The sequence below is a fragment of the Enhydra lutris genome, unplaced genomic scaffold, assembly GCF_002288905.1.
Source record: "Enhydra lutris kenyoni isolate GAN:26980312 unplaced genomic scaffold, ASM228890v2 scaffoldscaffold12, whole genome shotgun sequence".
In the NCBI taxonomy this organism is placed as follows: Eukaryota; Metazoa; Chordata; class Mammalia; order Carnivora; family Mustelidae; genus Enhydra; species Enhydra lutris.
The window spans coordinates 37,588,348-37,608,645 of record NW_019154096.1 but is presented as its reverse complement, the minus strand read 5'-3'; the positions used below and the strand labels follow the sequence as shown (position 1 = coordinate 37,608,645).

Sequence of the window (20,298 nt, the reverse complement as noted above, 5' to 3'; positions counted from 1 at the left end):
CACAGGCCCCTCTCATGGGCAGAAATTTGATCTCTTAGAGAGTGCTCACTGGCAGACCATTTCCTTCAGCCGTTTGATGACTTTGGAATTACCGCAGAAGGGAGAGCTGAGCCTTTCAGTGCTCCTTTATGCCGTTCGAATGGCACCTCCCTTCTTGATGAGTCTCTAGGGCAAGAGGGATGATTTGTTCGCTTGGGAACCCTTTTGGGGGCGTTCCTGGTGCTGATGAGGCGGTTGGAAGGTGGTCGACAGCCACTGCACATCTGTGTTGCATATACTTGCAGTAAGGAGCGCCCCTTACCCGAGGACCTTGGTACTCCTATGAGGAGGGCGGGGTTGGCTCTGTTCTGCAGAAGAAGACCTGGGTTCAGGGAGGGGCTGCCTGAGCTTGCCTGGCTAGTGTGTGGTGGGATTGGAACACAGACCTGTGCTTATTCTGTGTTCCCTGGGGAGTGTAGCCGATGGGGCTGCTTCTCTGAGTTTGTCCCCAAGCTGTCCCCAGATTCCACTCTGGAGTGGGTGTTGTACAATTATTCAGGTGTGGCAAGGCCAACAAATGCCAATGACAGCTGTTGGAAGGGACCTCACAGTTCTCCGGAGGTGGTGGCACACCGTGCCATGGGGGTCACCAAGGGTAGCACCTGGGGCGCTCAGGAGGCAGAGGGAGAAGGGGAGCTGTGGGCAGGAGCCCTTCGTGTGACTTCTGTAGGAAAAGAAGGGTGAGATGGAGTAAAGGGGTTTAGGATTAGCTCATTTGAGTAAGTTAAGCAGACTCTGGGGCACAGGGCTGTCTCTGGTCTTCTGGTACCTGGTTCTGGGGTGATTAGAGCACCCAAAGTGTGAGAACCTGATTGAGAAAGTGTTGGGTTTGGGCTGTGGAGGGGCAGATTTGCACATGGAAGGTTGGATTCCTACCCCTAGGGATTGGCTCACCTTGCAAGGGGTGGTCCCTCTGGGGTCAGCAAGGCCCTGGGTGTCACAGCGTCAGAATACAGAAAATAGAAGTCATGTTTAATATAGGAAGCTGTGCATTTTGGGGGGCTTGGGGATGAGAGGTCACTCTGGAGGACTCCTGGGGCCAGGTTGGCTATGACGGGTGTCTGGGCCCTTGAGATGTGACCAGGAGGAGGGGTGGGGTAGGGGGGGGTCTGCCTCCCACACAAGACCCTCAGCAAGAAGGCAGGGAGTGGTGGCATTGTGCCGCTGAGGACTGTGGGACACCATGTGACCGTCTTCCTGCTCCCTGGAAGTTGGCCTCTGCCTGGGCCCTGGGGGTGTCTGCTGTCAGGGACATCATCACCCCATGATGGGGACAGACCTGCTGCTTCCTGTTCTACCGAGAGCTGGCTGGGTGTGCCACCTCCACTTCCTCCCTTTGCTGAACTCTTGAGGGCCTGCTTTGTGCCTGCCCGACTCCCATGGAGATTTTTTTTTTTTTTAAATCACACCTACATAGATCGACTGCAATGAATTAATTCATCCATGAAATGCAGTCTGCAAATGGAACACATTCTGGCATGTCGTTGGAGATGCTCAGTAAATGGAGGAGGGGAGCCACTTTCTGCTTCCGGCTCAGTCTTAGCTGCATAGCTGCAGGACTGAGTGCTCCTTGAGGACGGGGCTGTGAGGTGTTACAGTGCTGTTGCTCCAGTGCCCAGCCTCTGGCCTGGTGCAGAACGGCACTCAGGAAATATTTGAGGACAGAAGAAAGACAGGATGAAAAGGAAGGATGCAAGGAGGGAGGGAGGGGAGGGAAGGAAAGGAGGGGGGAGGGATGGAAGGAGAGAGGGAGGGAGGAGGGATGGAAGGAGGGAGGGAGGAGGGATGGAAGGAAAGAGAGAGGAGGGATGGATGGCTGGAGAGAGGGAGGGATGGAGGGAGGAAGGCAGGCAGGCAGGCAGGCAGGCAGGAAATGCGTAACTGAGCAGCTGAGGGAGGCCCCCAGTGGATTTGGAGGGAAGGGGTAGGGTATTAACTTCTGACTGGAGCCACAGCTGGTAAATCTTTGTGATCTTTTCTCTTGGAAACGGTGGATGCTCCCTCACCTGAAGTCCTGGTCTCCATTACAGCCATTTCTGTAGCTCTTCTGTGCCAGAGACAAAGAATGGCAGGTGGCATTTTGGGTTGGTAGTGGGGGGAGGGATGGGCAATGAATGAGGAGAGGAGCCTGGGCAGGGGTCTTGGGAGTGAACTTAGGATAAACTATATCTTAGAAGAAATTTGAAACGTCTGTTTGGGGGCCAGATAAGAAAGAAGTTTTTAAAAAAGTTCCTAGAATCAGAGTTGTGTCTCAGCTTACGGAAAATTTGCCAGTAATCCCTAAACACTTCTAGCTGTGAACTTCTCCGGGGTGTGAGTTAGCAGCCTTATACGTATATGTGTATTACAGATGGTAAGATATTCTTCGTAACTACTCTCAGTGTTTGGACCTTTCTCGGAAATTGAAAATAGTAGGGGAAGCAATTTGAAATGTGTTCTTTCATTTCAATTACTTTTCACAAAGAAAGTATTTAAAATACCCATGACTATTCTGTGTTTTTTTCATTTTTTCTTCTTTCAGGAGTAGTGGGATAGCCACAGCTATAGCCTTAGATTTTGAAAAAAAAACTTTTGCTGGATTTCAATTGCTTGCCTATAACGGCCCTGCTTCCATCAAATACATGACAATGTGCAGTTGCTGAAGTCATGCTGGGTTTCAGGCGGACTCTCGCTTCACACCCTTTTGCTGTCCCTGACCCTGTGCTAGGCACTGAGCCTGGGGATTGGAGAGAGAAAGGAGGAAAGACCTAGTTCCCGCTTCCCATGTCTGTGAATTTTGAAACCCTGAGAGGGCTTGAGGGGAGGTGTGACTTCAGCTGGGTCTTGATGTGGGGGTGGGGCTGTGTAAATTTCAGATTGGGAGCATCCAGGCAGAGGGTATGCACTTGTGGGTATGTGTGGGGTATGAGTGTGTGTGGCGTGGGGTGTGTGCATATGTGTGTACGTGGGTTGTGTATGTGGTACATACATGCGTGCTTGCGTGTGCGCACATGTGTGTGTGTTTGTGGGATGTCCGGGGAAGGTCAAAGAGCTGCTTCTCCTTCTGGAGTTCAGGTGCATGGTTTCTGATGGTGGTGATGGCAAGAGTAGGTGCTGGAGATACAAAAGCAAAATAGACAAAGCTCTTAGGGCCAGATAGCCCCTTATGTATGGGCTAAGATGTATGGAGTTTATTTATGTATGATAATAAAGTCTCTAGAAGGTATCTGGTTTGTTTGTGATTGATTGATGTTTTTGAGGATGTTCATGTCTTGGCAACTTTAAAATAGACTTGTGTATTTATGGAAAGTTTTAGAGGAGGGCTCTATTGTGTGAAGATGAACTTAGAAGCCATCCTGGCAGAGGGCATTAGAGGGGAGGACCCCAGAGTCAGGGGGACCTCAGGGGAAGCTGTGACAGAAGTCCCAGTGAGGCACTGATGGTGCCTGAACCTGGGAGGGGGTCGTGGAGATGAGCTAGGGTCTGGGGTTGATGTTCTTCCTGCCCCACTGACCATTGGGCCATGTCAGAGGGAAGCCCAGGAGTAGCTGGGAATGGGACAGTAGTGTGTTGTTTGCGGGGTGGAGGAGGGTGAGAGTGAGGGGTACTGGGGAATAGGAGCAGAAAGAGCACATACTGTCTGGAGGGTCAGGGAGGAGAGACCTTCGAGGACCAGTGGCCCTGGGCTGGGTATGCCAGAGAACTCATGAAGAATGAAGAGAGAGGAGGACCCCTATTTGTTGATGATTTTGGAGTGAGTTTTAGAGCAGCATGGTGTGGGTGGCCGTGGGCGGAGAGGTGAGTGGTGAGGAAGTGCCATAGGGTGCTGGGTCTTGAGTTAGGAAGCTGGTCTACTGGGGGAGGAGGTCCAGGGATCAGGAACCTGGGACCTGTGTCCTTTCCTCCTCCACTTGTGCTAGGCACTCCCTGGTGCCCATGGACTCCAGCTTCCTTCCCTCACAGCTCCACAGTTCAGGCTGCTTGGTCTTGGCTATTCCTGGTCCCCATCATGGGGGTGAGCAAGGTCTTCTTCCTTTGGTGTCACAGATGCCTCATTCTGGAACTTTCTACGTGCCATTGCTTCTGTCTGTCGTGTTCTTCTCTGAGAGGTTTCCAGAGTTGACTTCTTCTCATGGACACTCCTCACAAGGTTTTTCCCACCCCTACCTCCTGCAGGTTCCTCTAGCCCAACATCTGTTTTCTTCAGAGCTCTTATCATTGTTGGAAATGATCTATGTAGCATGGTGTTTATTTGTTCTGTTCTGTTCTCCAACCCCTGAAATGGAAGTTCTGTGACAGCAGGAGCACCATGGGCTCAGTCATTCTCGGTTCCCAGCACCTTGGAGAGGGACCAACACAGAGAAAGCTCTCAGTGAATATAGGAGAGAAGAAGGAAGGAATGAGTGTCCACTGGATGGCTTTGTCAGGTTCGGGTGTTAGAAAGATTTCTGGAAACCAGATACCTTGAGGGCCCAGAGGGTGGGCCAGGGAAGCTAAGGCCTATGCTGGGTACCATCATATCACATTGCCCATGTTCCCTGAACTGCTGCTTTTCTCTGGGGAGCAGGATGTCTCTCCTGGGAGCCTCTCCCTGTCCCCAAGTATGACTAATGCCCTTTTCCGTGGCTCATGCCTCCCCTTGCAGGCTTGGAGAGCTGTGGGCCATTTGTCTCCTCCTGCCCTTCCTGGATTGGGGCTGGGGATGTGATGCCATCAGCTCCTTTCCCAGTGGGAATGGGTCTGGTTGGGGGAGCTGCACCAGCAGGGGTGCCTTGTCTGGGTTACTAGGATGCACAAGATGCTTGTAGAGGAGGGCTTGGGCCAAGGCCCAGAACTCCATGGGGGCCAAGGGGCTCCTGGGGTGCCCATTCTGCTGCCTATGGGAGTAGTGTCTGCCCTGTCCCTAGTCTACTTTCTTGGAGAAATCTTCCTATCTTTCTTCCTTGGGAGTGGCAGTAGACAGCTGGATTTCTTGGGGGAGAAGGGGGTAAAAGTCGTTGCAAACCCCGTCATTTCTCTTTTGTTGGAGAAGTGGGCTTCCTGGGCCCATTCCCGGGGAATGCCAAGAGGGCTACAAAGTTAGCATGAGCTCTCCACTGTTACTCTGCCCCCAACCCACCCCGTGTGCAGCTGAATAAGAGCTTTGGAGGCTGAGAGCTGACCTTTTCAGCTCAGTGGAGGCCGGCGGTTGTAGCCAGGGGCTGTGGTCCCTTGGGAGCGCTGCCTTCAGCCCATATTGCTCCCTCCAGGTGTGGGGAGCCAGCTGCTGACAGGGAGCTTAAACTCTCTGTGATGGCTCAGTCCCATCAGGGGCTTCCCAGACCAGAAGGCAGAGACAGAGCAGCTAATAGGGTGGAGGGAGCTCTGATGGCTTGTGTTTTCTGTGTGTGCCTGTTTGTGTATATTGTGGGTCCCGGGCAGTGACCTGCATGCCATGGTGCCTCCTATCCCCTGGGAAAGTAAGACCATCCTATTTTAGGCAGGGGAACCTCAGGGAGGGGACCTCAGAGGACTTCTCCCACAGTTTGGGAGGACCGGCCATGCCTGTAGGATGTGTGAGATCCCTGGAGCCGGTCAGACTCAGGCAGCGAGGGGGCAGTCACAGAGTGACCCTGGAGTCCTCAGTGTGCACGTGTTTGGGGGAAGGCACAGCAAGCTTGCCCCTGCAAACGTGGCTCGTCTTGGCCACTTCAAGGACTCGTGATGGCCTTGTGAGGTGCCTGAAGAGAAGTAGGAGCTAATAGATGTGCCCCCTTCATGCCTGTCCCGGTCAGCTCTCACTGTCCTGTCAGTTGTGCTCAGATCTGGGTCAGATCAAAGCCGAGGGGCAATGAGGACCGTGGGTGTCCGCGTGAAGGGATGGGGCCTCACTGGCCACCAGTGACCTTGCCCAAACTAGCTCCTGCTCAAGCCCATGTGGGCGGTGCCATGGGGGAGCTGTGTGTGGGGCTCTTTGTGTGGGAGGCCCAGAGACCCAACCTCCTAGTAGCTCATGGGGATGGCGAGGGCACCGTGGTACCTGGTGAGAGCCCTGAGCATCCTTCTAGGAATGGCCAATGCATGACCAAGATTCAGTCCCATGGCACCGGGATTCAAGTGCAGCCCTGACCTCGGCCAGCTTCGCCCATTGGCGACCTGGCTCCTGGCACACAGACGTTTACCCAGAGACACTTCCCTGGCAGCTCACAGGGGTCTCTGTGGCTCTGCCTACAGAGTCAGATGGGAAAAGGTCCCAGGCACAGAACAGCAGGACAGGCTTTCTCCACCAAGCCCCCACCTGGCTCTCCCTCCCCTGAAGCTGCAAAGTAGGTCCTGCCCATAACACCAGGGGCTCCCCACACACAGGCCCCTGGCTGTCAACACCCCTCGGATTCCCAGAGAGGCTCTGCAGTCCCCACAGCCTGCTCGGGCCCCTAGAGACCTGTTACCCCAAAGCCTTGAAAGATTGGAGAGGTTCTTCAGAGCTTTCTAGCCAAACAGAGGGAACGGCAGAGCAGACATGCATGGATGGCTTCGGGGACAGAAGTGCGACATGGGGAGGGAACCCCCAACTAAAGCAACTCAGAGCTGGTGTCAACCCCAGCCACTCCCTCTCCTGAGCACAGCACAACTCACACCTGCCAGTAATACGATTGAACATCTCAGCGCCAAGCAGACACCCATGCCCAGCAGCCCCTCCTCTGTTGGGCATGCAGCAGCTCTCCATCTGTGCTCAGGATGGCCTCCCCCTCGATCTGGGCTCCCCAGTACAGCAGCCACTAGCCACATATGGCTGTTTACATTTAAACTTCAATTCATCAAAATTAAATAAAATGACACCTCCGTTTCTCACTCACACTAGTCACATTTTAGGTACCCAGCCACCACATCTGGCTAGTGGCTCTCATACTGGGCAGATGTACATCATATATGATGGGTCCTTGCAGAAAGTTCAAGTGCCTGGTACTGCCTGAGAAGCTTTCTTTTAACCAGTGTGGTATAAATGGTGTTCCCAAATATGGGGGATTAGCTGCCTGCAGTTCCCTCGTAATAGCTTCCCTATTCCCATGCCTCTTGCCATGTCCCTTTGAAGACCCTTTGAGCTCCTGCTCTGGGACACGTGACCTCCTTTGACCTACGAGATGGTTGTGACTGGTGTCAGCAGAGATCTGAGCGGATGTCTGTACATTCTGCCCCCATCACGGGAGCATCCCTGGGTCGGCCTGCCGGAGGGACGTGGACATGTGTGGACCATCAGCCAGGCCTCCAGTCATATGTCAGCCGCCCCCAGGGGCACGGGTGAGCCTAGAACAGAACTGCCCAGTTGATCTACAGACTCAACAAATAATAAATGTCTATTGTTCTAGGTCGTTAAGTCTGGGGTCGGTTTGTTTCTCAGCAATGACTGACAGAGTGAGCTTATCAGATGCCTGTATCTTGTATACCTTATGACTGTTTCCGTGAAAAAACAGGGCTTCTGTCTTAAAAGTAGCCCCATATGGGAGCGCCTAGGTCACTCAGTTGAGTTTCCAACTCTTGACTTCAGTTCAGGTCGTGACCTCAGGGTCGTGAGATCCATCCCCACATCAGGCTCCATGCTGGGCATGGAAAGTTTGATCCCCAGTTTACAGATGAGCAAATGGAGGCACAGAGTGGTTGGAAGATTTGCCCAAGTGTTTAAGGAACCATCCTAAATTCTGAGTGTTGGAATCCACAGCTAGTGCTCAAAGCATATTCTACAACTTCCCCCGGTGGGAAACAGGGCCCCCCTGCACGTTTTCCCGCAGCACTCCAGTGCTGCCATGCCCTCTGGTCTCCTCCCTCGCACTGTGTTTGGTTTTCCTTGACCTCTCTTGTTATGTCCAGCTGGGACTAGACTTACTGGTGAGCCTGCCATCCTGGCGAGGTGGGCAGCTGAGGGCCCACCGCAGCAGCATGCACGGTGCCTGGAACACTCAGGAAGTTTGTGGAATGGGCATGAAATGAAAGTCTGGGAGAGAAATGGGTTGGCAAAAGCAGTCTGGTTGAAATAACAGCGTTTACTGTGAATTTGATTTTGGGGGACTGGACGGGTCAGGACATGCCTGTGTCAGCCCGTGGGCTGGGAGAGAGCAGCTTGTGTGGCATGGGCAGGCCCAGAGTATCCTTGAAAGAGGGCCACTCAGTACAAGTGTGTCTTTGGGAGCTGGAGTACACATATGGGCAGAGGAAGGAGACATCCCAGACATAACGTGGCCTCTAGGTTGAGACTTTGGGCTGAAGGTGACAGAAATCCTGCTCCAGTTGGCTCAGGCAGGAAAGGGTATTCTTTGGCTCATAGAAAAATCCAAAAGAAGCCAGACTCACAAATGCACAGAGACTTCGCTGACGTCACTGAAACCAGGTGTCACTTTCGTACCTGCTTGTCTCAGAGTTGGCTCCAGTCTTGGGGAGGTCTCCCTTTGGAGCAGACAGATGGCTCATGCAGGGCTGAGAGAAGATTTGGGCCCTCGTTTAAAAAAAAAAAAAAAAAAAGGTCAGCATCTTGGTGCTCACAGGAGTGGGTTTGCATTAATATGTGGTCGAGCTGGGCCCCAAGCACCTTCTGAATGCTCATTCCCTAGTAATTTATTCCAGCTCCCCCTGCTCCCTTCTTGCCTTACATCGTGACCTCTTAGTGACATAGAGGAAAGAGCAGGACTCTCTCCCAAGTGCTCCTCCAGAGCCTGAGGATGGTGCTCGGTGGACCGTCTTGGACCATGTGCTTACCCCTGAACCAGTCAGGACGTGAAGTTCAGGTTGGATTTGGGCAGTCACCCCAGCAGGAAAGAGAGTGAAATAGGGGTTCCCTCCGGGGAAATCAGGCTGCTGGAACAGGACAGGGTCCCAAGCCTCAGGGCGGGGGTGTGAGGGCGGGGTGTTCAGTCATGGGATTGGAGCTGGGCCAAGATTGGGGCCAGTGGCCTTAGCTCACCTGCTAGGCCCTGAGCACAGAGGAAGGTGCAGGGAACTGGGGCCAGGGTCAGGGACCACCACCGCACATAGCCTCGAGGACAGAGCTGCCAGAAGTTTCACTCTCATTGGGTGGAAGCAGTGGGGAGAGAAAGAGAGGTCATCACAAAGGACTTCCTGGCCACAGAACTTGTTGGAACAAAGGGCATGCTCCTCGTGGTGGGAAACTCCTTGCCTGGGGCTGGACGCTGCCGCCAAATAGATGTGCCCATGTTTTCCCACTTCCGTTCAGGGGTCACCGAGGCAGACGTGCGCCCTGCTTATGGCAGTGGCCCGTAGCTAGTGGGGGGCGTTGGGGTCAGATCCTTCCTGCTTAAAGATCCTTCTTTTCTTCCCTTTCTCTGCTGCTCAGATATCCGTGGGCTCCAAAGCTTTCTGGATCAGGCCTCGCGGCTGGGCCTTGATGTCTCCTTACAAAAGGTGGACAAGAACATTAGCCACGTGTTCACCAGCCTCTTCACCACCATGAAGACGGAGGAGCTGAACCGCTACCGAGACACGCTACGCCGCGCCATCCTCCTGCTCAGCCCGCAGGGGGCCCACTCCTTCATCAACGAGGTAGGTGGTGGGGCCTGGGGCCGCAGGAGGCTCTGCCCAGGGTGCCACGGTGGACCACAGGTGCCGTCCGTTCATGCATAGCCAAAATGGGTGTGGGGACTCCTAGGTGCTGGGTGTTTGGCACAAGCCGGAAAGAGTTAGATCCCGAGCACAGCTTGGCTCCTGGCTGGTCCCCAGCAGGTTACCCCAGGCCTACCTGGACAGTGAGGGGCTGGGAGTAGCTGGCGGGAAGCCTATTTACAGGTGACTGCCAGAGATTTTGGAGGCAAAACTTTGGGCTGTTGTTTCTTTGTATCGTTGTTGTTTTAAATTTCCCCTCTTTGTTGGCAGGTGTAAGCCTCTAGGGATAAAATAAATTTTCAGGTTTCTGCAGAGGTGGGTAGCTCTGCCTTTGGTATTTGCTAGCACCTGGAGGAGGTGTCAGGTGCACATTAGCAAATGATACTTGGTGCATAGGCTGATATTTTTGGTACCTAATCTAACCAGTGATTTTTTTTTTTTTTTTAATGCCTTTTTAAGGGTTAGGGCCTTCCAAGGAAGAGAGGGCCCATCAGTTTAGCAAAGAATTTAGTAAGAAAGAATTTAGAATTTAGTAATTTAGTTGAGAATAGACAACTAGAAATACGTTCTGAGCTGGCTTATGCTGGCAGCCCTGATGGTCTGATGGCAGGAAGCTGACGAGCTGGAGTTGGCAGGTCCCTCTGTGGCCTGGGTTGGTTTTTGTGGGGGAGCCCCGGGGGAGCGGGGATGTGCTGGGCGCATGGTGTGCCTGGGAGCAGGGGTGGCCCAATGTGGTCTGCGATTTCCTCTCCAACCCCAGTCACCTACTTGGCTCTCTCTGATTGAAAGGAAAATGAAGAGAAAGGCAGAATTACACTAATTCCATTTGATGTACTTTGGTTGCTTATTCCGCTTTCTCCTCTAATTAATTATTACTGAAAATGCTACCTTATATATCAGGAACCAGCACGAAGCCCACTGCTGGGGAACTTAAAATTCGGAACGCTTAATTTGGCACATTGGCTGGCAGTCCTGCAGCCCTTGGCTAATCAGGCCCCGGCTCATGCCGGTGGTCAGCCAGCCTGTTATGTCCTGTCGGCACTCGGCATTTTCTCTGGAACACGTTTCCCTGTAGGAAGTGATTCAGGCCAGTAATGGGCAGCCTAGGATTAGCAGCACTAATGTGTCCGGCTTTCTCAGAATGTTCCCAGCAGCGTGTGTGCCAGCGTCTGCTCATAGGAAGGCTTTTCTCCTCGCTAAATTCCCGGGCTGGGGCCGGCTCCAGTGATGGTGTCTGCTAATCTGGTCGCCGGCCTTCTCCATCTCTCTTCTCGCCCGTCCCTTGCCTCCTGTCCTTGCTTCCTTTCTGCCTTGCCGCTGTCCCGCCATGAAGCTTCGGAGTGGGAAGAATATTGGCTTTGGAGTTCAACAGATTTGGGGTCAAGTCCACTTGCTGTAGCTGTGACCTTGGCTGCTTTGCCTCACCTGTGTGACCTCAGCTTCTTCATCTGTAAAGGAGGGAGGAAGGAGGCAAGAGGCCAGATGAAGCCTGTGGTACATAGCTTCTCGGGAAACATCTGTTCTCTTCCACTTACAATATTCATTGTTTCCCTTCTAGATGAATTCAGCCCATGCTCTGTTTCTAGGCCCTGCAAGGATTTAACACGTAAACAAGACTGGCCTAAAGATACTATTTCCAAGTGGTTCATTATGCAAACTCCTGCAGTGTTGGAAATACTTGGCTTGGCTTGGGCCTGGCGCCTTCTTGATCCCTGTCCCCCGCACCCTGCCTGCGTTTGCAAAGTCTTGGCTTTGCTGGGTGCTGCAAAGTGCTCCTGGGTGCTGGGGACCTGCCCTGGGAGTGGCCACTCTTTTTTTTTTTAAGATATTATTTATTTATTTGACAGAGATCACAAGTAGGCAGAGAAGCAGGCAGAGAGGGAGGAGGAAGCAGGCTCCCCGCTGAGCAGAGAGCCCAATGTGGGGCTCAACCCCAGGACCCTGAGATTATGACCTGAGCTGAAGGCAGAGGCTTAACTCACTGAGCCCCCCAGACGCCCCGGGAGTGGCCACTCTTAGTGTTGGGCAAGAGTGGCAAGCCCCTGGGAGGGGTGGCCAGAGGCTATGGGGGAGTATGGCACCCGGGCTTTGTGCCTTCAGCTCTAGCTGGTCAGAGTCCTGGTTTTTGATTTCCTGTCGGGGTGGGTGGCTGGGTGGGAGGCGGGTGTCATACCCTGGGTACCCAGTGTGGGTGTTTTGTGTGTTTTCCCTAATGTTCACACTTTGCACACAGGGCAGCTGAAGTCAAGGAAGTTCCCTGTTGCTTCAGGTCCTGTGGGTAGCCACCAGGGGGACTCAGCAGGAGTCAAGTCCAGACGTGACCCACTCCAGAGTCTCCAGTTGCCATGTTGCTGTGATGATGGTGGTGGGCAGATGGGGTGTGCTACCTTCACGTGGGAGGACGTGGTTCAGCAGCCTCCGTCCACAAGCTGGCAGAGGTTTTCAGGGCACTTATGCTCCAAGAATTTGTGTATGTACTAAACGGGGTATGGGAGGGGTTTCTGGACTCCAGCAGGCTGCGGGACCTGGACGGCTGGCTAGCCCAGGAGGTACCCTGGGAGGGACCTGGGCATGCCATCCCAACACAAAAGCTTCATCCACTGCCTGGAGGTACTGCCCGGGCTTTGCCAGCAGACTGACCCAACCTCTCCTTTGTTGGGACAAGGACAGAGGGTGTACACAAGGCTGATCCACTGCCAGGACATGTCCTGAATTTTATGAATCTCAAAACACTGTTTTGGGCCAGCAAATGGCCTCAGAGCCCTAGTGCTACTGATGACAGGTGGCTTTGGTACCCAATCAGGACTGCATGTGTGAGCTGCGTTGGGAGTGAGGGTATACTCTTCCTCTGGCTGTAACTTCTCCCTTGCCCACCCAGAAAGCCTGGCTGATGGGAGGAGGGAGGAAGATGGTGCTGCTCAAATCTTCTACATGTTGCCACATGGGAATCTGTTGGCAAGGCCGTGGGAGTCGTGAGAGGGGCCGAGGGACAGAGGCTTTGCCTGAGAATCCTGTCTGTAGCCGTTGGAGCCTTCCCCCTTCTGCTCCCAGGTTCCTTCTTCCATTTCACCAGTATTTAATGAGCCCCAGTGGTGTGCCAGATTCTGTGTGGGACGCTGAGCTATTGTCCCTGTTCACGTGGGGCTCCCAGCTTTATGGGGAGGACGAACATGTTAACAAACCCCTTTGCCTGTCAGAACAGAGCTGTGGACCAGGTTCTGGGAGAGTGCCAAGGATGGAGCGGTGCCCTCTGGCCAGGGAGAAATGGGGGTGGCCAGAGAGTCAGGAATACTTCCAGGAGTGGGTGACACTGGGGCTGGGTCTACAGGAATGAACCTTCATTAACCACATGGCCAAGGTGGGAGCTGGGAGAAGGGGTCTGGAGAGTATTCAGGGACTCTTGTGTTGCTGTGGTGGGTGTGCTGGGTGGGGAGTGGCTGGGGCTTAGGCTGTGGTATCAGCAGGAAGGGGTCCCTAATCCAGGGTGGAGAGTCTGAACTTTAGGACCAGTTTGTTCTTGGGGCCCCTTTTGGGGTCTTTGAAGCTAGGAGCTCACTGAATGCTCTGTATGGCCCCAGTGCTGAGGGTTATGTATGTCTTACTGTTCTTTCTCCTTCAGGCCAGATTTGATGGAGAGACCTCCAGTGCACACTCAGGTTTGGCCCTGGGCGTCATCTCCTCTTCCTGGAGCAGATTCCCTCCATCTGTCCATCATCTGTCCATGTGTCCTTCTGTTCGTCCATGCATCCATCCATTGATCTGTCCTTCCATCCATCTATCCATCCTCCCACCTAAACACCCATATGTTTAGGACAGATTGGGTGTCTGCGACAGACCAGGAACCATATCTTGATATGGTTGGGGACACAGAGGTCGTGTCCCCTCCTGGAGACCTGACAAGATGTGAAATATTGTGGCTACACATCATGACCCTTGTCCTGTTGGGCATTCCCAGTGGCTGGCTGAGTGGGCACAACCCAGGTCTCTCATCCACTGAGGCCTCCTCTGGGCTTGGGGTGGGGGGAGCCCCAGGACTCTCACTTGTCATTTCTGTGTCCCTGTCTCTATTCAGACTTAGGCATCCCTCTTTCCTTTTTGTATCCTCTTTGTTTCCTCCTGTCCCTTCCCTCTCTCTTTTGTTTTGCTGGAAAGAGTAGAAAACTTAACTATTTGAAACACTTAGGTACTTGATGGAGAAGAGTTGTCACTCCTTGTTTCCAGTTCCTGAGGCAGACAGAGCAGCCTGCTGGGGACCTGAAGCCCGTGCGCTATCAGGGCGCCCGTGGATATTGGGCAGCCTGTCTGTCCCATGGGAAAGTGAGCCCCTCGTGGACAGGGACCGGATGGCATCCACCTTTGTATCTTCCAAGAGCAGCACAAGGCTGGCCCACAATGACTGCTGAGGGAAAAAAGGCATGGAGATTTGTATTTCTTCCCTCCGATAGAAAGAGCTCGAAGCTTGGTTTTCTTGGGTGTGCCTTGATTGCCTTTTAGCTTGTCTTCAAGTGCTTGGTCAGCTTATCAGCAAGGGCCTTAGTCTTAAAACTTCTGCCTTTAGCAAGGCTTGAGTTTGTGTAAGAATGCTGCCTTTGGCCTGAATGGGCCAGCAAAGGAGTGGCTGCTCCTGTGGGTGGGGACATTCCCAGGCCCAGCTTTGGTACAGGGTAGGGGAGAGCAGTGTGCAGAGAGGTGAGTGTCTTTGGAGAGGATTGACGATAAGCAACAGTGTTGGCTGGTGTGGGAGAGTGGACATGTGCACACACACACACACACACACACACACGCACACAGACACAGGCTGATACAGTGATACCGCTGGCCAGCCACACAGCTGGTACAAGCATGCCCTCAGAAGAGCACAGTCTAACAGGAACAACCCCACCCCCCACCACCACTTGTGACCCCCCGTGGGGATCTAGACATAACTATGCACACACATACACATATGCACACACCAGGATAAAGGCAGTGCTGGTGTCAAAGCAGCTGGGGAAGGCATTGCAATGTTGGGAAATACATGGCTGTTACCACGTGATGGTCGCAGCAGATGACCATTACCTTTGTAGTTAGACGGGTCTCCGTGATCTCTTTATGGCAGCAAGAAGGATGGGAGAAAAAATAGTGAGGGGAACAGCTTAGGGGTAGGACAGCTCCTCATTGCTCTGAGAGTGGGGTCCCCTTTCACCCAGATTGGGAGGAATAGGTGAATAGAAGGAACAGAGGTGGAAAGAGCCACTTGCACTATCCCTCCTCACCCTTGCCCAGACTGGCTTCCCAGGCAAGGAGTGTGGCTGGAGGCCAGTTCAGTCCTTACTGGAAGCACAACCTGGGTTAGCTCCTGGCTTCAAATCAATTGCTTCTCAGAGTTTGCTGCAGTGAGTGAGTTTCGTCTGGCAATTTGAATTTAAAGACTTGCTTTTTAATACATTTATCACAAAGGAAGATTAAGTAATGTCAGTGTTCTGTTGTCCCACATGATATATGCAAATATTTCTTACTCCAACATGGTAAATCTTCAGCAGGCGACTTTATCACTCAGAGCTAGGATAATTCTGTGCCATTTAAGTATCATTTACCAGAATATTTTAAATTACTATTTAATTATAGAAGATTAATTTTTAAATGTGGCCCTGCATTTGCATTTAATTGTATCCTACTGTTTACAGATTTTAAAGCCTTAGTACTTCAGAAAATGTGCTAGGAGTCTGAAAAATTCATTTTTTCCCCTTAGAAATTCTTAGACATGAGCTCATGAAGAAGAGATATTATGTTGAGTTTGTTCTGGTAGGTTCAGAGCTCAAGGGATGCTCAAGGCAACCAAGACTTCAGGCCTGGCTGAGATGGGAAGGGAGCAGAGACTCTGTATGGCCACTGTCCCCTTCTTTCTCTGTCCTCATTGCCCTCAATCCTTGCAAATCCTCATGCATGCTGGGGAGGTCTTCGTGGGTTCCTTCCCTGTGGGACATGCCACATTCTGAGCACACCTCCATTGCCCCTGTCATCTCTAGGTCTGCATCATACCCACCACTTGTGTGGTGACTCTTTGTACTTCCCTCCCCATGGTACCTAGGAATGTGTGAGGGCAGGAGCTGGGACAGGTTTATCTTCGTGAATTGCCTTTTCAGAGCCTGTGGTTGATGGTTGGCACATGGGCGAATGAAGGGTGGAATCCCAGGAGCTTTGACCTCTGTTGTGCACACACAAATGTTTTCTAGAAGGTGAGTTCCCCAGTGGGCAGACCAAATATATTCCTAGTGCTCTGACCAAGCAGGGGCTCCTGAGTAAGCCGGTGTTTTGGAAGAACTTCATGTTTGATGTTTAATATTTCCAAGGAGCATCCAAGCCCACATCAAGGAAAAATGCTTGCCTGTGGCTGGGTCTTACTGGTGTTTGTTTTCTGGTTGAGGGCTGTTTCTATTTTGAGTTGACTTTTGAATCATGCCACCCATTCCTGGGACTCAGGAAGGTCTTCCTCGGCTGCCTGGGAGGACTGTCTGCTCCTTCCTGGGGTCAAAGAGTGAGATCATGAACCTAAAGCATGGGCCTGGAGACACCTGGTATTCTTCCCTTCCTTCATGGGCCATTAAATAGCCAGCAAAGTGTCACTTCCTCCCTGTGGGTGCCTCTGTGGCTTATTAGCAGTAGGAAGCCAGCAGCCCTGAGAAGTAGGCATTTACGGAGGGAAGCAACGTGCGGCCGTGGAATGACTCAGTTACCCTTTCTGCTCCCGGATCCCCGAGGGTGTTCAGGTTGTGGGGGCCTCCCCTGAGGTGGTGAGTCAGCCCATTTGTTGACTGAAGTGCTGAGCGGGGAGCCCAGCAGGGAAGCAGCAGCAGACTCTACCCAGCGCTGCGGGAAGCCGGAGGAAGGCTGAGCTGCCTCAAGAGAGGCAGAGGTGAGGCGAGGTTATCCCAGTTGCCTGGATTCATCTCCCAGCAGCTCTCTGTGCCGTACAGCCCACATCTGTTGCCATCCTCTGCATGCTCCCAAATGGGGGCTTCAGTCAGTGCTGGCAAGAACTTGGCCTCGGTCACCTGCCACCTGTGCCCAAGCTGCCAGGCACCTGGGAGGAGGAAAGGCCTCTGCATCCATGAGCTGGAGCAGTGTAACAAACCCCTCTGAAACTCGTGAAACAATGAGCCTTTGTTGTTACTCATCAGCCTCATAGTCAGCAGACCTGGGTACGATGCAACTGACCTAGTTTGGGCTTGCGGATGTCTCTGTGGTCAGCTGACTGTGTGGCTGGAACCGGCTGGTTAGGAGAGCGGTTGGCTGGCGGTAAGTTAGGGTGACGGGGTGACCAGGCTGCGGGTCTCTCATCGTCACACACGCTGGCCCACACTTACTCCTGTGACAGCAGCAGAGTTCCAAGAAGGCAGATACAAGAGCTCTGGGCCGCTCGAGGCCGGGGCTCAGACCCGGTGCCTTGTTGCTTCTATAGGTCTCTTGGCCTAAGCCAGCCAAGAAGTCAGCCCAGATTTAAGGGGCAAGGGGAGAGAGCTCCTGGGAAACCCCTCATGGGGGAAGTGCAAAGTCACTTTGCAAAGGGAGTGGTAGGTACACTACAGAGTGAAGAGTTGTAGCCGTTTTTGTCATCTGTCTGCCCCGCCCCATTGTGCAGATGAGCTTCCTAGGAGCAAGCAGGTGTCCCCTGGCTCTGTGGGTGATGGGGAACCATGTGTCTCCTTTCTCCTACTCTGTTTCAATCTGGCTCAACTTGGGGGTGAAAGTGGTGAGGAAAGGGTTGTGGACCAGAGGGAGAGATGGAACAGGCCTTTATTTATCAAGAATGCTTATGCTGACCCACTGATTCGCCTCATCTCTACAATGCTGGGAAGGAGGGGCTATTACAGAGTGCTAGAACCTGGGGGTTTAGGGACCTGCTCATGCTCCCAGGTCTAGTGACACAGCTGGGATGTGAGTTCAGAACTTCCTGACTCATAGCCTGGCTCTGCTTCACTACATGGCATTGGGAGGAGGGGGAAGCTTGTTGTCTTGACAGATCAAGGGAAGCCCATTTTCCTCCTAGAACATGACAAAGGGTGCATCTGAAGGACTTTGCCACTGAGGAGCAGGTGGGATATGGGGAACGTGGACTGGGCACCTTTTTAAAAAATTTTAAAATTTTTAATTTTTTAAAAGAATTTATTTATTTATTTGACACAGAGAGAGAGAGAGATCACAAGTAGGCAGAGAGGCAGGCAGAGAGGTGGGGGGAGGCAGACTCCCTGCTTAGCAGAGAGCCCAATGTGGGGCTTGATCCCAGGACCCTGAGATCATGACCTGAGCTGAAGGCAGAGGCTTAACCCACTGAGCCACCCAGGTGCCCCATGGACTGGGCACCTTTGAGAGGGCATCCCCTGGACTCCACGGTCTTGTCTTTGCCATCACACCTGCAGAGAGTGTGAGGGGACGCGCAGGCTGTCTCTAACTCCCTCCTCAGTAACCAGAAGAGCAGCTTCCATGCCCCAAGGTTACCAGAGAGTCTGAGGTGATTTCCTTAATCCTTCTGCTGGGTGGTCAATGGGGCCAAGTTGCAGACAGATTGGTTCAGGTCCCATGTCCTCACCGTGGAGCTTTTCTGAGTTTTGCTTCCCCATCTGTATGGTGGATTGAAATTGATACTTGACCCCCCAGGTTCCTCTAAGAATTAAGCATGGGAAGTATTCTGGAGTACAGCTTTCCTCTTTTCTCTCCTTCCCAGGGCCGGCCATCTGAGGGTCTCCAGTAACTGTTGTGTAGATAGGGAGACAGATAAGTCTTAGAAAATTTAAGGATATGGAGCACTTAAGAGCAGCAAGAACAATGAAAAAATCTTCTTGACTCCGGGTAAGGTCGACGTTCCAAATTTTGAAACGTGCTGGTGGTTAACATTAGGGATTGTCGTGGTGACCTGCTGCTGGGTCAGCTCACCAAAGGGAGAAGTGGGCACGGTTGATGAACTATTAACAGGTGTGTCTAATGCTCATTTCTCCGCTGTTTGCTGTGGCGTCTCTGTCCCCGCGGTGTGTTCCTTGTGTGTCTTCAGTGTCTGCGTCCATGAGTGACATCAGGGTGAGAAAGCCAGGGACAAGGGCACGATTGCAGCCATGGAGATTGCGGAGAAAGAAGTTGCTGTGACAGAGCCTTGTGGAGGTGTAGGAGAGAAGAACCAGATGGGAGTGGGATGTCGAGGAAAACAGATGTCGATGGAGCCCCAGCTCCGGCCACAAAGGCCTGGTGTGCTGGCAGGTGTGGAGGACAGAGGTTGGATTCCCACCAGATGGCAGGACGGGAACCACTTTAATTTCGGCAACAAGGGATGGGGCAGAGACCTGAGTGTGTCCCCTTTTTTGCCCTCCTCCTTCCCACACCGCACAGATTCATTTCCTTGCAGAGGGAATCTGAGCACTTCAGCTGCTTTGGTGGGGGCCGTTCCTCGGGGGGGTGAGGGCTACTGTCAGCAGGGAGATGGGGGATTGCCTCTGGAACAGCAAGACACACAGGCCCCTGCTCACTGCTGGGGATGTCCTTTTGAGCCTGTTTACTGGTCTGTAGACTGGGATAATACTCCTTTCCCTGAGGGTTGCGGTGGGGTTTAAATAAGATAAAGCCCCAGGGCTGTACTCTGTGAATGTGGCTTTGTTACGGCGTCTGTGGAGAGTGTCTGGCTGAGATCGTAGAACCAGCCTGGGCCGCTGCCAGGTCAAGGGCAGATGTGGTAATGGGTCCGAGGAGCCGTGCTTTGGCCAGCCCCGTGGGAAGGCACCTTGAGCGGTCTCTGTGGGAAAGTATAGCTTCCGGAGCCAGGTGAGGAAAACCGGGTGCAGGGTACACCCTGGGTGGTAGGGGATGGGGCTAGCAAAACGCGACAAGATGCTCACAGCCCTCAGCCAGTGCAGCTGGGATTGAGACCTGGCCTCTCATCCCAGTGCTCAGCGGGGGAGATGTCAGATTACGGGAGTGGCGGGTGGGAGGGATGGGGAAGCAGGGGGCCTCTCAGTGCCCCCTCTCTCACACAGGCACGTGCCCAGGAGCAGGAAGGAGCGTCCAGGGCGCCTCCCATCTGGGCTCTCGCTTGCCTCTCCAAGCATGCACAGCAGCTGGTGGCTTCTCAGGGCCACTGGTGGCTGGGCTCACAGGAGGAGGAAGAGCTGTTGGTGCTTTCTGCCTGCAAAGTTACTTTTGGAAAGAGAAACCCTCCTTTCACAGCCTGTCAGGTGGCAGCCCTCAGCACGATACGGGGCCCTCTCCCTGGACCCCTTGCACCGGGTTCTTTGGTGGGGAAAGACCCAGGCCCTGCTCTGAAAGAGCTACGAAGCTTAACTGGACTCGGGAAGAACCACGAGCAACAGAACAAGGCGCCCAGCCGCAAGCACCCAGTTGGAGACAACTCTGTGGCTAGCACGGTCCACGGGGTGGGCAAGGGAGCAGTGTGTCTGCCGTTCTCTTGCTGTTCTGTGGCGGCCACATGGGTCCATCCAGTCCACATAACCATGTGGACAACTCTTGGCTATTGTGTAACCTGGAGCTTTTGAAGACAACCAGAGGATCAGATAAGAATGGCTAAAGCATCCCTTTGGAATGCCAGCCAGGTACAGTGAAGTCACAGATCTGAAGGCCCACGACATGCAGGCAGGGATAGTGCAGGGCAGAGCAGGTGGGCTGTGAGAAGGACCAGCAGTATAGCAACTGTGGGTGCCTGGGGGGGCC

The 20,298-nt window shown here is 53.1% G+C and overlaps 1 protein-coding gene across 1 annotated transcript in view; it reads left to right on the top strand.

The window, feature by feature from the left end:
* LOC111145173 (glutamate ionotropic receptor delta type subunit 1) overlaps positions 1 to 20,298 on the top strand; it is a 691,817-nt gene that overhangs the window by 215,035 nt on the left and 456,484 nt on the right. The window contains exon 4 of the mRNA XM_022499882.1: positions 9,341 to 9,546. Coding sequence (XP_022355590.1) covers positions 9,341 to 9,546 — 206 coding nt within the window. The remainder of the gene's footprint in view (positions 1 to 9,340; positions 9,547 to 20,298) is intronic.